The sequence below is a fragment of the Maniola jurtina genome, chromosome 6 (genome assembly GCF_905333055.1).
Source record: "Maniola jurtina chromosome 6, ilManJurt1.1, whole genome shotgun sequence".
Classification (NCBI taxonomy): Eukaryota; Metazoa; Arthropoda; class Insecta; order Lepidoptera; family Nymphalidae; genus Maniola; species Maniola jurtina.
This window is the reverse complement of record NC_060034.1, coordinates 14,128,871-14,143,428: the sequence shown is the minus strand read 5'-3', so window position 1 is coordinate 14,143,428 and position 14,558 is coordinate 14,128,871. Positions and strand designations below refer to the sequence as shown.

Sequence of the window (14,558 nt, the reverse complement as noted above, 5' to 3'; positions counted from 1 at the left end):
TTTTTCGATTAACACATCATTCATGAAAATCGGCCCAGTAGTTTAGGCGCTACGGTGGAACACACAGAATCTGGATACAAACATACATACCCACATACATACTGTATACATTACATACATAGACTGCTAAAATCATAACCCTTCCTTTTGGCTTTGCCGCAGTCGGGTAAAAAGTAGAAGAGAATACTCACTTCGGTCTAACCACCGTATCGCAGATCCGTGTATGTGTGGGGATGCTAGCAGCTCCTTCAGGAACTGCCACAGGTGTATATGAGTGCTGCCCGACTTCACTTTGCCGCCTCCCTGACTCGCACTCGTGCCAGCTGGCTCTGAATCTTCATCTGCTAAAGAAAGAACATTACTATTAGTGACATCACTCTCATTTCCTACTAAAAAAACGTTTTTAAAAATAAAATAAATAGGTGATATTACGCAAATACCAATATGACCCTATGACATTGCTATGAAAGTGCTACTTTTCCTATTTTAGTAACCAACACATGACCTTCAATTTGGAACACGTAAACAAACAGACAGTAAAGCGCTTACAGTAAACATACTCGGAGCACTACGGTTTAACGGCTAGGAATCTATTTACAGAAGCTGTTAAAAGGAATACTACTTACGTTTTCATATGTAAATACATAAAAGGGGAAACTGACTGACTGAGATATTGATGTACAGCTCAAACCGCGGGTCTAGAAATTTGAGATTTAGCATGTCTGTTCTCTCTAAAATGTAGACCCCCTAACAAGAAAGGATTTTCAAGAATTTCAACTACAGCTTTTTTTTAACTTCGATTAGTATTAAAAACGATGATAGCCTAGTGGTTAAGACATTAACCTCCTAGTCGGGGAGTCCGGGGTTCGATTCCCGCTCGCACCCCTAAATTTTTGGAGTTTTTAAGCAATTAAGTATCACTTACGAAAACATCGTGAGGAAACCTGCCTTAGAGTTCTCCATAATGTTCTTAAAGATATGTGAAGTCCAACAGTTCTCACTTGGCCAGCGTAGTAGACTTTGGCCAAACCATTCTCACTTTAAGAGGAGCCCCTGTTCAGTAGTGAGCCAGCAATAGGTCGATGGTACTAAAACTATTTTGACGTTGGTCCAACGTTTAAAGATTCAGGTATCCTATAAAATGCACAAAAACAGCTGCTTTATCAATACAAGTTTCTCTAGAAATCGCACGATTATTCTTTACAAGGCAAAAAAATACAGGCATCAATATCGCCTTCCTGCCACATTCTAGATCAACTCGATCGATAGTATCAAATGCCATCCATAATCCATATACATTTTTATAATGTCAAAGCTATTTTATATTTATTTCACACTCATCGTCATGATCATCATGATCAACCAATCGCCGACCCACTACTGAGCGTGGGTCTCGTCTCAGAATGAGAAGGGTTTGCCATCCACCACGCTGGCCAACGTAGCAGATTTCACATACCATTGAAAACATTAAGGATATCTTTCAGGCATACAGGTTTCCTTGCTTTTCTTTCGCCGTTAAAGAAATCATTACTTAAAACGCAAATTACTCCATTAAAAGTTAAAAAGTTAGATGTGCGTGCTTGGAATCGAACCCCTAACAATCCCGATTAAAAGACGGACGTATTAACCACGAAGTCACGACTCCCGCTTTCCAGAATTATTACGAAAAATCTATTTCTTGGATATTGAAAGGAACATAATATTATCAAAAGCTGTTCGTCGTCTGTCAGTCAGACATTTTTTATGAGTTGATTTATAAATCAACAGTTTATAGATCTAACATATTCGACCTTGCCAGCCCGGTGGCACAACTCATAGTATCTGGGTCGCCGGGAAACGTATAAAAAGCTGGCCCGACATATAAGGGTTTAGCTATCGAGAAAGGAATAGAACTCATTGACGGACTGATGGATAGACTAACTGTAACTGAGAATGCTTTTGATTATGTAGATGCTTACAAAGTTGAGGATAACGTAAATTGTAACATTACCGAGTTCCTACTTCTAGCAGGTCGAGCTCTTCTTTGAAAAGGTCGAGTCCAAAACAATATAAAAATGCACCAGCTCGCACAAGGTATTTATCTTCCTATTGCAATAGCTTCAGTTACAGCTAATGTCTACCTGCATTCAAATGACAAAGCTGTACGACTAATCAATTTTGTAGTACATTTATGCCTAAGTGCCTAACTTTTGATGCTTTAAATTCAGTGATCTCAACACAGTCTTTGTTTATACATATTATGTTAGATGACGCAGATTTTTCAAAATTTTCTTTTAACTTTTCAGTCTCTTTTCCTACACCTGCTTCAATATTTAGCTTATTTTTTTGCAATTTGTTTGGATTTCTTTCCATTTTACTGCCGTTGTTTACGGTTTTAAGGTAGCATTTATCTTTTTCCACATAAATTTCTTTTTCAACGGTAACATCTAACACAAACTGAATTAGCCCAAACAACCTGTCTTCATTTCTTTGATCTGTATACGGTGAACCAAAGAGGTACCATTAACTAGAGGTCGTTTCAACATGGTCTCATTCATTAACAAATGAACTGACTGAACAAGAAGACCAGTAGTGTTTTTGCATCCATGGCCATTAAAATCACTATGGTCATTAAATTAATTATCACTGGACCCATTCACAGTTCACGACAGTTAGGAAACTTCTAATAAAACATATTCTGAAGCTTCGACGTTATTGGCAAGCGTCAAATTTTAATACATTTGATGCACGTAGCCCTAAAGTAGCCCTATTTTTCTTTGATTTTACGTCACTATAGCCTAAAATTTGGCATATCGTCGATTCAGGATCAAAACTATAGTTCACTCGTTTTGCTCCATCTGTCAATAATATCACTATCTTTATCATATTATAACGCAACTTTAACAATGATTAAAAGATTTTATGTTTGATAAGAACATTTATATACGTTTTTGTATAGCTTACTGCTACGGTCTTCTTTGTTGACTCCTAATGTATGAGATCTGCATCTCTATATATTCTATAACTCGAAGCGATGAACGATATAAATCCAATGGGCAATGCTCGGTATGCCGCGAACTTGCAGGCAGAGATAATTGCTCGTAGCTGTTTCCTGTGCCACTATCAACACTTTTTTTAACTCCAGCTGCCTGTTGACTAAACATGGCGGAGTTACTTGTTTTTCTAAAGCTTTAAGTGTAATATTATACTGGTGATCTGTATTTATTTATATCTGGTACACATTGAAAATGCCAATACGATAAAACAAGGTCTTGAAACAAGAAAAATCCCGAGAGAACGTCAAAGAACAAATTATTACAAGCAACGGCCTATTTAGGAAACCCCTCATTTTTATCGTGACATTAAACTTTATTCCAGAATTTTCGTTGATAGGTGTCCATTCCAAGTTATTACAAACATAAAAATACAAACATAAAGCAAAAAATGGTTGGTAGTTTAATTTATTTTTTGTAAACAACGACTCATCAGAAGTTCGCACAAAAAAAATCATTAACAACTTCACAGTCAGTGTTTAGTTTTCGTCGAAAACAACCGTGTCCTAAACGCAATACTAGCAGCGTAATCTGCTGACGCCGCGTCTTCGACCGCCGCGCGCGGGTCGACTGCGTTCAACATAATGACCCAGTTCCGCGTTTCGACCGCGTCAGGGTTATTATAAAATAATTTAATATTAAATCGCAGCTATACTACCTTTATACTGCAACTATGGGTACAGAAATTAAATTAATCACGGAAACGGAGCATATGCTTTTTAAAGCATTCTCCGAAAAAAAGGCGGAAAATGAGAAACTTCAACTCATGATTACTTCTATGCAAAAGCAAATATTGGAACTCCAAAATCAGATAAAATTTCTGTCAAATCAAAATCCAATGGATACCAGCCAGAATAACACTACCAAGGAAAACTCACCGCAACCTACGGAATACCAGACGGATGAGGAAGAGCTAGCCAGAGAGACAGAATGGATTAGAGCTAAAAGCAGGAAGAAAAGAAAATTGAACACCTCACCTGCACAGTCCACATCTATCAATCAGCATGATGATTCCTCTCAAGAAAGGACAAAGAAAGTTCCACCACCCCCGCCAATAATAGTAGACGACGTAACAAACTATCAGTCATTTTATGACTTATTAACAGAAGGTCCATCTGGAGACTCTTTTCGAATCAAAATGTTAAATGGCAACAATGTTAAAATAAATGCCAACAACGAAGATACATATCGGTCAATCACTAAGATATTGACTGCAGGGAATTTCCTGTGGCATTCTTATGAAAACAAGCAAGAAAGGCCCATTAAAGTCATGGCCAAAAAGCTGCATTTTACTTGCAAGCCAGAAAGAATAATCGAAGACCTACAGAATAAAGGGTTTAAGGTTGAAAATGCCGTCAACAAGCTAAGGTGGAAAAATAAGGAACCACTAAACATGTTCTTGCTTAGCTTTAAAAATGGAGAAGACATCAACAAAATTTATGGAATCACTTCGATTCTTGGATGCAAAGTGGAAATACATCCACTGAGATCATCAAAGCTCATACCACAATGTAAAAGATGTCAAACGTATGGGCACACCCAGAAATACTGTTCTAGAGAGCCAAGATGTGTCAAATGCACTGGAAAACATCTGAGTGTTGAATGCAAAAAACCAGCTGAGCAGAAACCTAAATGTATCCACTGTGGGGAAGCTCATCCAGCTAATTATAGAGGCTGCATTGTAGCCAAGGAGATGCAATCCATTAGGAACAAGAGATACAAAAATCCATCTTCTCAAAACACTCAAGCAACAAGTGATAAAGCAAAACAAACTCCAGTCATCAAGAACCGACTTGCCGAAATCAACAAAGAAATTCCTAATAAGAAGGTAACATATGCACAAGTAGCATCAAATAAAATGTCCAGCAGCAGCAACACGAGCGATTCTACCTCAAATAAACTAGATGAGATCCTAAAACTTATGTCATCATTTGATGAACGCCTGCGAAATCTTGAAAAAAGCAATAACAAAGCTCCCTTTAAAACCAAATAATGGGAAAGGAACTAAAAATATTGGCATGGAATTCTAATGGACTATTCCAACATCAACATGAGCTACAAGTAGTCCTAGATACTGAAAATATCGACATATGTCTGATCTCCGAAACACATTTTACAAAAGAATCCTATATCAAATTTAAAGGATATAAAGTATACCATGCCCTACATCCCAATAATTCAGCCAGAGGAGGTAGTGCTGTTATAATAAAAGAGAATATTTCCCACTACGAAGAAAGTAAACATGAGGAGTTAGAAATCCAAGCAGTGGCAGTAAATATCAAAACAGAACGATACCCAATTACAATAGTAGCCATATACTGCCCACCACGGCATTCTCTAAAAAAATGTGAATACATAAGATTCTTGGGACAATATGGACACAGATTTATAATTGGTGGCGATTTTAACGCCAAAAATATTTTCTGGGGCTCTAGACTAACAACAACAAAAGGAAAAGAATTGTTGAATGCGATTAAAGACCTGAGATGCGACGTGATCAGTACTGGTATGCCGACCTATTGGCCTACTGATCCTCAAAAAATCCCAGATCTGATAGATTTCTTTATATCTAAGAATATCTCACCAAGGTACCTAAATATTGAAGGAAAATATGACATGAATTCGGACCATTCGCCAATATTGTTAATACTGGATAAACATAACATTACATTCAAGGAAACCAAGCTCACTCTAGTGAATAACAATACAGACTGGGAGAGCTTTAAAATAGAGTTAGCCAATATTATAAACCTAAAGGTTCCTTTAAAATGCCCAGACCAGCTCAATGTGGAAGTAGCCAAATTTATTACAGACATACAAAAATCAGCCTGGGACAATACGCCATTCATTAAAAAATGGAGTAAGGGTACCACCTATCCTACGGAGATTATCCATCTCATTAGAATAAAGAGAAAGCAAAGAAAAAAATGGCATGCTTCGAGATCGCCACAAGACAAAACAACACTTAACAAACTCGCGAAAACAATCAAAAAAGCAATCAAAAGTCATAACGAAAATAAGTTAAATGATTACCTACGAAGCTTGACCAATGATCGAGAAACTGACTATTCTCTTTGGAAAGTAACGGGAAATCTAAAAAGACCCATCACACATATACCACCACTTAAAGATTCAAATGGAAAATGGGCTATCAATAACATTCAAAAAGCTAATAGATTCGCTCAGCATCTGGAAAATATATTCCAACCAAATGAGGGCCATCCACTTGATCTTAGTGAGATTGAAGAAAGACTAGATGATCTGCAAAATATCAGACTTGTGACACCAAAAGAAGTATCTGAAGAAATAAAGTTCAATTTAAGCAAAAAAAAATCTCCAGGATACGATCTCATTACTGGAGAAATCTTAAAAAACCTTCCTCGGAAAGCTTTAGTGAAACTTACCAATCTCATAAATGCATCATTCAGACTGAGACATGTACCTGAGTTATGGAAAGTTGCTGAAGTCATTATGATTGCCAAACCGGGGAAACCACCCCATGAAACAACATCATATAGACCAATCTCTTTACTACCAGTTATTTCAAAGTTGTTTGAAAAATTGTTACTTAAGAGACTAAAACCCGTACTAGAAGATAGAAAATTAATACCAGATCATCAGTTTGGATTCCGAGAAAAGCACTCAACGATAGATCAAGTCCACAGAATTACTGATATAATAGAGAAATCATTAGAAAATAAGAAAGTGTGTTCCACAGTTTTCTTAGACGTAGCGCAAGCTTTTGATAAAGTGTGGCACGAAGGGCTTATCTATAAACTCAGAAATATGCTACCAAAGTCATTCGCAGATATCCTTGAATCATACATTACAAACAGATGGTTTAGAGTTCGTCAAGAAGATGCGTATTCTGAACTCAAGGAAATTAAAGCTGGGGTACCACAAGGAAGTGTCTTAGGTCCGGTCCTGTACTTATTATACACCTGTGATATTCCAGCACTAGAAAATAATACCATTGCAACATTCGCTGATGACACTGCGATTATAGGAACTGGTGAAAGTCACGAAGAAGCAGTGGAAAAAGTTCAAGTTGCCATAAATAAAGTTAACGAATGGACTATAAAGTGGCGAATTAAGCTTAACGAATCGAAATCAATGCATATAGATTTTACGAATAAGCGACCGAAATATCACCCGATTTATCTTAATCGGCAACTTATTCCATATGTAAATACAGCAAAGTACTTAGGTATGACGCTAGATGCAAAGCTTCGATGGAAAGCTCATGTTAAAAAGAAACGCGAGGAGCTGGAACTACGTTATAAAAAAATGTATTGGCTGCTTGGAAGGCACTCAACACTCTCAATAGATAATAAACTTATGCTATACAAGCAAATCCTGATGCCTGTATGGACGTATGGTATACAACTCTGGGGGTGTACTAAATCGACCAATGTACAAGTAATACAAAGATTCCAGAACAAAGTACTCCGGGAAATAACAAATGCACCCTGGTATGTAAGAAATCACGATCTCCACAGGGACCTTAAGATAGAGTTCGTATACAAAGTAATTCAAAAGTTCGCAGAGGCTCACCAACATCGACTTCACCATCATGTTAATTTCGAGGCTGTGAAGCTTCTAGATAACTTGGACATAAAAAGAAGACTCAAACGAACCAAGCCGTTCGAACTAGTGTTAAAAAGTGCATAAATGCAGTGATTGTGTAATAGTGTTTGTGCTACTTTATTTTTATCTAGGTCACAATAACATAGTGGACTGTAAGCATATTAGAATAAACTAAGGACAGTTATTGGACTGAAATTAGATTTAGAAATTATTCATAAGTAGAAGTTTAAGCTAGAATAAAATTACTTATTAGCCCATAGGCTAGATTGTAGTAGGAATAAAGCTACCATTATATAATGGAGCTTTATGGTAAGAAAAAAAAAAAAAAAAAAAAAAAATTAACAACTTAATAACATCATCAATCTTAATAATTTTGATTTCGTAAGCCAAGATGGGTTAAACTAAGTTAAGGAATTTAATTTATTAGGTACCACTGTTTGTATAAAATCTTAAAAGTACCATCCTTCATTCATCATAATATTTTACTTTGTAAGATTTGATCAAAATTGTATGAGCATCGATGTATATGACATCATTCGTATAACAATTTTATTTCAAGCTTTAACTCACTCATAACGCTAGTTTGGGTCTGTTTGGAAATGTTGACTTGATGTTACACAATCTATACTAATATTATAAATGCGAAAGTGTGTTTGTCTGTCTGTCTGTCTGTCTGTCTGCTACCTTTTCACGGCCCAAAAGTGTAACAGATTCTGACGAAATATGGTACAGGGTTAGCTTATATCCCGGGGACGGACATAGGCTACTTTTTATCCCGGAAAATCAAACAGTTCCCACGGGATCTATAAAAATCTAAATCCACGCGGACGAAGTCGCGGGCATCCTCTAGGATCATCTAATATACCTAATAAAGACTTTTGAGTCCTTGTTTTAAAAAGTCTAAATCTTTATCTTTATAATTTATGCTGCCAGCTTGATGGGCACTTTTGGTCCAGGGGCAACCAGGGGTGGTCTTTTTGACGACTAGGTATAACTAATAGTAATTTTAATTTATAATTATTAATGTTCTAATTTATTGTGTGTTTTATCGTTTTTGCATAAATTAGTTTTAATAAGTACACTATTATTAAAATCTAATGTAAAAATCTTTTTATCTGTTTTTTCACTGTACTTCTTATTTTTCAAATACATTATTATAATATGATTTGAGACTTGACTCTAAACACGCACGGACGCTCAAATTTTCCCATTTCTAATGCAACAAGCGTCCTCTTTCTGTCCGTCTTCAATTCCCTCGTAAAGCGAGTTAGCAGCCTCAACATATACAGTGGGACATAATATAATATAACATGACAAGGATTTTTACTTTACATAATGGGACACAACATACTAAAGAAGGCATGAAGAAACGTATAAAGTTTGCTAGAGTCACATTGAAATAAACGATGCCTAGCCAGTAAAAACAAAGCTAGAATAGCCAGTAGAAATGAGCATTGAAATGTAACGCAAGAGTAATGAGCGTAAAATTTTAGGGACAAAAGTATCAATTCAAATTTGCATTGCCTTAAAAATTGTTTTAAGAAAATTTTGCAGATTTACGTAACTTCGATGTCACGTTTTTAACCCCAGACCCAAAAAGAGGGGTGTTATAAGTTTGACGTGTGTATCTGTGTATCTGTCTGTGGCATCGTAGCTCCTAAACTAATGAACCAATTTTTTTTTGTTTTTTTTTTTGTTTGAAATGTGGCTTGATCGAGAGTGTTCTTAGCTATAATCCAAGAAAATTGGTTCAGCTGTTTGAAAATTATCAGCTCTTTTCTAATCTTTACTGTAACCTTCACTTGTCGGGGGTGTTATAAATTTTTAATTTACACTTACATAAAAGGTTACACTAGGGCGTCTAAATAGACAGGTTGGGTGTGTAATCTTCGTTATTTTAGTTTTAAGTAGGTATAAAGAGTTACCAATGTCGTCTTTCCTTTTTCTTTCTTTCTTATAAATTAATTAATTTAAAAATATTTAGAAATAATTGTAAAGTGTAACGCCACTATAGCTTTATTTCTGTGCAGTAATCGAGTCTGAAAACGAAATTATTTCAAAAGACGGGGTTTTGAGTTGGAACAGTTTCGCTATAGTCCTGCCGATAACTGAACGTGTGGCCACATTAGCCATATATCATCGACTCGTTTGTCTCTATGTGGGTCCTCGGATCGGCTAACGGTTGATCACAATGCAACGAATGATGCAGTGGCGTGCCACATCGCGTCCCCGACCGTTTGCTTTTCCACAGTTTTGATGTTAAGCCGACTCTACACTCGCACGTGAAGTCGCGCCGTTATTTCACGCCGTAAATGTATGCCGCGATCCACGCGTGAACTGTGTCCCTCCACACTCGCAAATCTTCAGTCTTATTCGTGACTATGAACGAAACCCTTTGTCGCGGACCAAAAATCGACACTGATCGGGGAAAGGCGCGAAGGCGTGAACAACATCTACATTCGTGATTCGCAGTTGTCACGGGCTTTCGCGGCCGTTCGCGCCGCGAGTGTAGAGCCCCCTTAAGACTTCGCTGCATTTTAAAATGGCTCGTAAATAAACTAGTAATGTGCCACTTATTAACTTTAATATCTTTGCAATTATTTTTAAACTAAATTGTTTTAACTGTTTATCTAGCTGAAATAGGCTTTTTGTCTGTTTATTTGTTTTTAATGACTTTCCTTAGTCGTTTTTTTTTCTTGATTTCAGTGCGGTTTTCGCGATCATCAAATAGGTATATAAAACATTTTTCGAGAAAGACAAGGGACGTTATCGAAGATCTGTTAGTTTTATCACAAAAATAAAAACTCCACTCGCAAAAGTTATGAGTACCTAGATACATTTTTGTATTAATTTTTAGTTATAGTGTGTAAAATTTAATCTAGGTATCCTAACTTCTTTTGCAGTGTGATCTATGACTCTGGATGACTGTCTGTGACTTTATATTCAAATACAGTGTTAAAAAAGCCAGCCAAGTGCGAGTCTGCAAGTAAAAAAAATAAGTTTGTTTGTAAAGGTTGCTGATGTCTAAAAAACTACATTTTATTTTGCCTGTAACTTATTTATTTCAGATTTTTCTCTTTGTGAAAGTGTGTACTAAGGAATGGAATGGTTTTTTTTTTTGAGATTTTTGGTCATAAATCAAGGTTCCACCCAAACTTAGTAACGAATTCTCAACCAAAACCTGTCATACAAAAAGTATATTTATGTACATACCATCGCTTAAATCGTCAGCTGACGGCTGGCCGGGGGGTGCGGGTGTGGGGGAAGGCTGTTCGTGCTCCGTCCATTGACTCCTCCAGCTCTCGTGCCTCGCCGCTTTCCAGATCTCCAGCTGTGCGTACAGTGTGCTACCGGCCTAAAACAAAAAGAACACTGGTTCAAAAAGGCACTAGGGTCAATAACTTCTTCTTGGTCGTTTCACACTAATCACATCAATAAAAGCGAAACTTTGTATGTGTGTATACTGTATGTGTGTGTGTGTTACTCTTTCACGTAGGTAACAGATGGACGGACGGTTTACTGGACGGATTTCGCTAAAATTTTGGAATCGAGATAGATCATACCCTGGATTAACACATAGGCTACTTTTTAACCCGGAAAATCAAGGAGTTTCCACGGGATTTTTAAAAAACCTATATCCACGCGAATGAAGTCACGGGCATCAGTTAGTTCTTCATAAATTAAGGTAACTATTGCCTTCCATTCTGTTGTTTTTTTTTTTCTTTTCCCATTGACTAATTCAAAACATGTCCCGCACTGACTATTTCTAAGGGCTTTTTACACCTGTTAGCATCGATTCGCATTTTGTCGACTGAAAATGGCTATTTTGTATGAAAATGCATGCAAACGCATCTGAAAAGAAATTTGATTACACTACAAACATATTCATACAAAATAACCATTTTGAAAAAATCTGAATCTTGCGGAAACCTTCAGACAACAAAACTACGAGTACCCACTTGACGGTTGGTTTCCAAAGCTTGTGTACAATTTGTTCGTCTCGTTTTATGAGTGCAAAACAGAGCAGATTTTACGATTTGTATGCAAACAGTTGTAGCGAACGACGACTTTCATCGGCCTTGGAGAAAGTCGAAGGCAGGCAAGCACCGGCGCGTGCGATGACAACCAGTAACCAGTCAAACGATTAGATTAAGGGATACATGGAGAATCGCCAAGATTTTATCTCCACAACTAGCTGCTGCCCACGACTTTGTCTGCGTGGATTAAGGCTTTTAAAAATCCCGTGGGAACTCTGATTTTCCGCACTGACTTATATGACACTAGATTTTCCGGTAGAAAAGTAGCTTATGTCACTCTCCAGGTCGTTACCTAATATACCTTGCAAAAAGTCACGTAGATCCGATACTCCGTCGCAACGTGATTGAAGGACAAACCAACAAATTAAGAAACATACAAACAAACACACTTTCGCATTTATAATATGGTTAGTGACTAGTGATTTATTGGAACAGCAGTGATAGCCTTAGTGGTTAAGAAGTGGAACTCCTATTTGGCAGCAAGCAGCTGTAACTTTTTAGAGTTTTATGCAATTAAATCCACGCATTTTCATTATATGAGTCTTACTTAATCTTCGACTGCTTAATATACTTTTTGAGGCCCCATATTATATCAATGAGGTAAAAATTCAAATGACTCAGCACTAACCAACCGTTTGAAATGCCTCCAAGCCAATTGGCAATGGACCAAATAACTCATAGACAGTCAGGCGTTACTTTGAACAAAATACAGAAACAGAAGATGAAATTTTTAACCATAAATAACTTTTTATTTATGTAAATGTGGAAACATCGAGACAGGGTTTATATGAATTAATCAATATTTCTATTACAAAAATTCATTGGAGAGAAAAACCGCTCATGCATACAAACGATCTACTCAACAACTTTTTTACTATAACGCCCCATAAAATATTATACTTTATTATAAACCCCACTCTATACCTTTCTATGACAAACTTTTGAATCGACTAAGTTATATAATTGCACTAGCTGATACCCGCGACTTCGTTCGCGTGGATGTAGGTTTTTTGAAATTCCCGTGGGAACTCTTTGATTTTCCGGGATAAAAAGTAGCCTATGTGCTAATCCAGGGTATAATCTATCTCCATTCTAAATTTCAGCCCAATCCGTCCAGTAGTTGTTGCGTGAAGGAGTAACAAACATACACACACACACACACACACACACACACACACACATACAAACTTTCTCCTTTATAATATTAGTGTGATAGTGCTAAATCGTTGGATTGGCTCTAACATCGAGTATTTAGTATAATAATTTGTTCCAATTCTTTCAAAGCGCTTTAAAACATAATTAAAGTAGGTATTTACTGATAGAGAAGTTTGTCGTTCTATCCTCTTAAACATTATCAGTTATTTTGTTTGTTTATTTCACTGGCATAAACAATTATGGAATAACAACAGCGTATAATCGTAATTACGGAGGATTACTTTGTATTTTTCCACGATAGCCTGTAACATTACGACTTATCTGGCATTTCACTGATTGATCAATAAAATATTCAATATAATAAAATGTTTAAGTAGAAATAGATATGAGATAGGTTGATAGAGACGTAACTTTCTTATGCCTACGTATGTTTTGCGTAACTCGTACGTAAATCTAGATCTTCTGGGGATTTCCGATGCAGTTATTAACCTGGTTCGGTTCGGTAAGTTGCGTCGTTTCGTAGCTATAGCATTGCATGAAAGTTGCATAAACGTTACCCCTAAACGGATTTCCTAGCTGTTATGCGTACCACAACGCGTAGCTAATGACTAATGATTTGTTATTCTATATCATAATGACTTCTATCAACACTTTTTACGCTACTGCCCAAAATTAAAGTGCAATGTTTTCAGGGCTCATGTATGTATGTGAGTTTCTTTATTCCACCATAACTTCTAAATTGGAAAGAACGGGGTATCGTTAAGAGGAAAACCATCTCGAATGACTTAGACGATTTCACCTTCAAACTAGCAATTTTGACATGTCATGACCCTCTATTGACAATTAATCAAGCAGACATTTCAATCTGCGAAATTTACGCGGACTTTTAGTATTTTGACGTAGGAGGGTAAAAGATCCAGTACATGAACGAATAAGGATTACCCTGACTTTCACCTAAAATTAAGATATATGAGAATTGTTCTATATATAATTTTTATTTTTTGTGTATCTGTACACAGTATATCAAAAAATCAAATAAAATGCGTGGTATTAATTATTATAAATTATTTTATTTAACAAAAGGATAAATTGCCAGTAAATGAACTGGAAATTTCAGTGAATGAACGAACTCTATCTAGTGCATAAACTCTCGATTCCTATTAATAAATTCTTAAGTATATTTTCGGCTTGGAATTTAAAAAAAAATGTCAGATTTTCAGTTTTTGACTTATTATATATTTTTTTCTACATTTTGCGCGATAAATCAAAAACTCTTTTACATAATAATAATAAATAAAACCTGTTTTAGAATGTATAATAGAGCCCTTTCATATGATATTATCCCCTTTGGTATAGTTATCTTAGTTTGAAAGTCACCTAAATTTTCTGGAAAACAGTCCAAATGACTACAGAGAAAATGAAACTTAACGCCCTTGTTGCATCCAAGTCGCTGGAAGTGCAACATCAGCTACTGAATGTGTTAAGAGTAGTGAGAATAATATACCGTAACACAAGTGTCTGATGTTATCAGATTTGTTCCTTTGAGCCGAGAAGCCACATGTTCTGATGCTTTTTAGACAATCTAAGATCTCTCATTAAGTGATCCAAATAATTTTGATTGAATGGTCTAAGTTGAGATGTAAAAAAGTCACTACATCGTCACTACCTTCTGAAAGTTCTTGAAATGGTAGATTAGAGGTACTGGGTTGGGGCTGAGGTACAGATTTATCACCAGAAGTCAGAATCG

At 36.4% G+C, this 14,558-nt stretch overlaps 1 protein-coding gene across 5 annotated transcripts in view; it reads right to left on the bottom strand.

Moving 5' to 3' along the window:
- The window catches only part of LOC123866527 (DNA-binding protein D-ETS-4), a 56,652-nt gene that overhangs the window by 3,263 nt on the left and 38,831 nt on the right, over positions 1-14,558 (bottom strand). For 4 of the 5 annotated variants that reach the window (XM_045908166.1, XM_045908168.1, XM_045908170.1 and 1 more), the window contains exons 4-5: positions 10,833-10,974; positions 192-344 (exon numbers count right to left, since the gene is read on the bottom strand). In XM_045908166.1, the coding sequence (XP_045764122.1) occupies positions 192-344; positions 10,833-10,974 (295 nt within the window). The remainder of the gene's footprint in view (positions 1-191; positions 345-10,832; positions 10,975-14,558) is intronic. The other variant, XM_045908167.1, reaches the window with a different exon arrangement.